Raw genomic sequence first — 2796 nt, 5'->3', positions numbered from 1 at the left:
CTAGAATATGGCCAACTGCACTCACTGCTCATACATGGATATATTCCTACTAATATTAACATACTGATCTAATACAGAGCATAGGCATCATGCATACCCTAAGCATATACAAACAGATGGTATTCAAGATGATGTGCTACATATGCAAAATAAATCAAGAAACTACAACAGGAAACAGGAAACAGAGCCTCAAAGTGTTCACTTGTCATGTTTTGTCCGCCATTTTGAGATCGACATGCACCAAGCAAACAAATATGATTGCTTTATTCCTTTTGGATTAAAACAGGAATATGGTGTTCCACCTTATACTACAACATCATCAGGATTAAAACAACACATTTATAGTCAGAGTGCTGGATGAGACAAATATCAATTGAAACCAACTAGAACAGGTGAGCCAGGGATAAGTAGCAGCAGGAAAATAATGGTACATTCACAACTTAAGTTCAGGAAAATATCACCACATGTATCAGTATACATGCAGCAATAGTATCATTGAGTACAGTAAAACAGCAGGTTGACCCATATTAGTCACAGCTCTAAAGAAAGAAAGAAAGAAAGAACAAGTTTAGCTAGCTATGTATTCATAGTTGAGAGCTAAGCAATTTGTTTGTTTATGCTGTAACTGACAGACCTAGTACAAGAAACAAGCAAAGTGAAACAGTATTGACCAATTTGATGGCAATACAAGCTAAGCAACTTAGCTAGTAGGTGACCATCCAATCCATGATGCAGCAGCAGGCGCAAATATGATATGATGTGAAGAAGAAGCTAGCTGGAGAGGTTGAGGATGAAACCAAAATTACAAACCATTGTTGGACCTCACATCACCACTGTTTTATCATTTTATAAACAACCGGAAACTATGCAGAGAGCAGACTGAACAGTAAAAGAATTATCAAGCAGAGCAAAACAGCAGCGTGGCCATCAACTCATAGCCCTGAAGAAAGAAAGAACCAATAGGGTCAGCTACTTATTTATTCAGAATTGAGAGTTGAGCAATCATCAGAAAACTAAAGATACTGCTTAGCTAACTAAATAACACATCATTCAGTCACAAGGTATAATTCTGACTATAATATAAGCAAAGAACTAAAGACACTACGTACTTAGAACTCAATTAAAAGTGAGAATGATTTATGCAAACAATCTAATTTTATTTGTTTACATTAGTAAAAACAAGTCTATCAGGCAAGATCAAGAACACTAATACTAACACAGACATATCTTCCTTTATGTGAACAAGTGTGCTTCCTTCATTAATTAGTAGTAATTGTTCCATGCTAATACAAGCACACGCCCTGGCCTATCGAAGTCTGAATCTAATTAAATCGCACCATGGACGTGTCATATCACCAAGGCAAGTACTAGTAAATCTTTGCACCATTTTTCAGATAGATAAAAATGTAGTTGTACTCATCCTAACTAGCGTTGTGTAGCAGCGCTAGAAGAAAGGCGGTTTTCAGTATACTACATGGCATGTCAAAAAAATTCCAAATTTCTATTCTGTTATTTCCAAGTACCAAACGTAAGCTACAGAACGAATCACATAACTTCTATAGTGATTCTATCCAGATTCTGAAACCATGTGGAAGTATAAATGGATCTTCAATAGCCATTATTTAAACTGATTAGATCGTTAACTATTGCTAAATGCCGAACCATTTAGATCGTTAACTATCGCTGAAGAACAACAACAGCATGTAAAATGCCACCATCAGATCAGAACTCACGTAAACCTACAGACCAGGAAAATGCATCACAAGTTGTATGCTCACCTTGTCACTTAAACCTACAGACCAGATCAGCACGGCAGCGGTTGCTCATCCGCCATGCCTTTGAAGACGAGGAACCTGAGCAACTCGAACTTGAAGTATATGAAGCTCCCCTTGCTGTGCGTGAAGTAGCAGCCGAAGCTGCAGCCCACCACGCACTGCCACCCCGGGCCATGGATCGTATCGAACTCCTGCAGTGCAGCCGTCCAAATCAGATCCAATCATTCGGCAGCACTTGCGTAGCTAACTGCTGGTTTATGTTCAAGTACATCGTTCTTTCTCTTGTAAGACTGTCTCTAGCTTGTTACTTGCAAATTCAGAGGCTATAGATTTGAGGGCGGTATTGCTAAGTTTCTCACCTTCTTGATGTGCGTCGTGATGCTCCGGCAGTCGAGGACGTCGAAGCGGTCCAGCGCCCTGGACGCTGCCGACGTGGCCTGCAGCTGCATCTTGGTCGGCATGTCGGTGTCCTCCACCATCGCCTTCCCTTCCAGCATCCTGCTCGCTCGAGTGGACGAACAGCCGCGCGCATGGACCGGAGGTTGGGGGGAACAGCCGCTACAAGCACAGAGAGTGAGAGAGGGGGGATAGAGGCGAACCACCACCGTACCAAATCAAGAAAAAAACTGAAATCTGAGAGGGGAGATGGGTCGGACCTTGAGGAGCAGAGGGAGATTTGGGAGACCGTGATAGATTTGGGAGCGGGAGACCATCCTGGTCGCCATGGGAGGGCTCGCCGGAGAGGAGATCACTGCTGTCGGTGCGCATCCTTGCAGATTGACGAAGAACCGGTCGTCCTCGAGCAGATCAAGGCCATCCCGGAGATGGATCGGCGCTTGAGGGCTCGGGATTCACCGGAGTAGCGCGGGATCGAGTTGTAGGCGACCGAAACCCTAGCCACCATGGGCTAGGGATTCGGGCTCCCCCTGCCATGGCCATGGTCGCGGGGTAGGAGTTGGGCTTGAGCTGGGTTGGATCTGGAGGCCGCCGGCGGGGCTGGTTGAGAGGAGGTCGCCGCCGG

The 2796-nt window shown here is 44.3% G+C and overlaps 1 protein-coding gene across 1 annotated transcript; it reads right to left on the bottom strand.

Annotated features, from left to right (window-relative positions):
- Positions 1-1804: 1804 nt before the first annotated feature.
- On the bottom strand, positions 1805-2272 carry LOC123043813 (dynein light chain LC6, flagellar outer arm-like). The gene is made up of 2 exons (XM_044466405.1): positions 2135-2272; positions 1805-1966 (listed from the first exon to the last, which is right to left on the bottom strand). The coding sequence occupies exons 1-2, from the start codon at positions 2270-2272 to the stop codon at positions 1805-1807; spliced, it is 300 nt and encodes a 99-aa protein (XP_044322340.1).
- Between the last annotated feature and the right edge of the window lie 524 nt (positions 2273-2796).

This window comes from Triticum aestivum, chromosome 2B (genome assembly GCF_018294505.1).
Source record: "Triticum aestivum cultivar Chinese Spring chromosome 2B, IWGSC CS RefSeq v2.1, whole genome shotgun sequence".
NCBI lineage: Eukaryota > Viridiplantae > Streptophyta > Magnoliopsida > Poales > Poaceae > Triticum > Triticum aestivum.
Note: the sequence above shows the minus strand (reverse complement) of the source record. Positions and strands in the feature narration are given on the sequence as shown.

Bases quoted from the DNA above. Each gene is read 5' to 3' on its own strand.
- LOC123043813 (XM_044466405.1), bottom strand. From the start codon at position 2,272: ATGCTGGAAGGGAAGGCGATGGTGGAGGACACCGACATGCCGACCAAG. The intron at 1,967-2,134 runs GTGAGAAACTTA...GCTGCACTGCAG, and splicing joins TCACGACGCACATCAAGAAG to GAGTTCGATACGATCCATGG.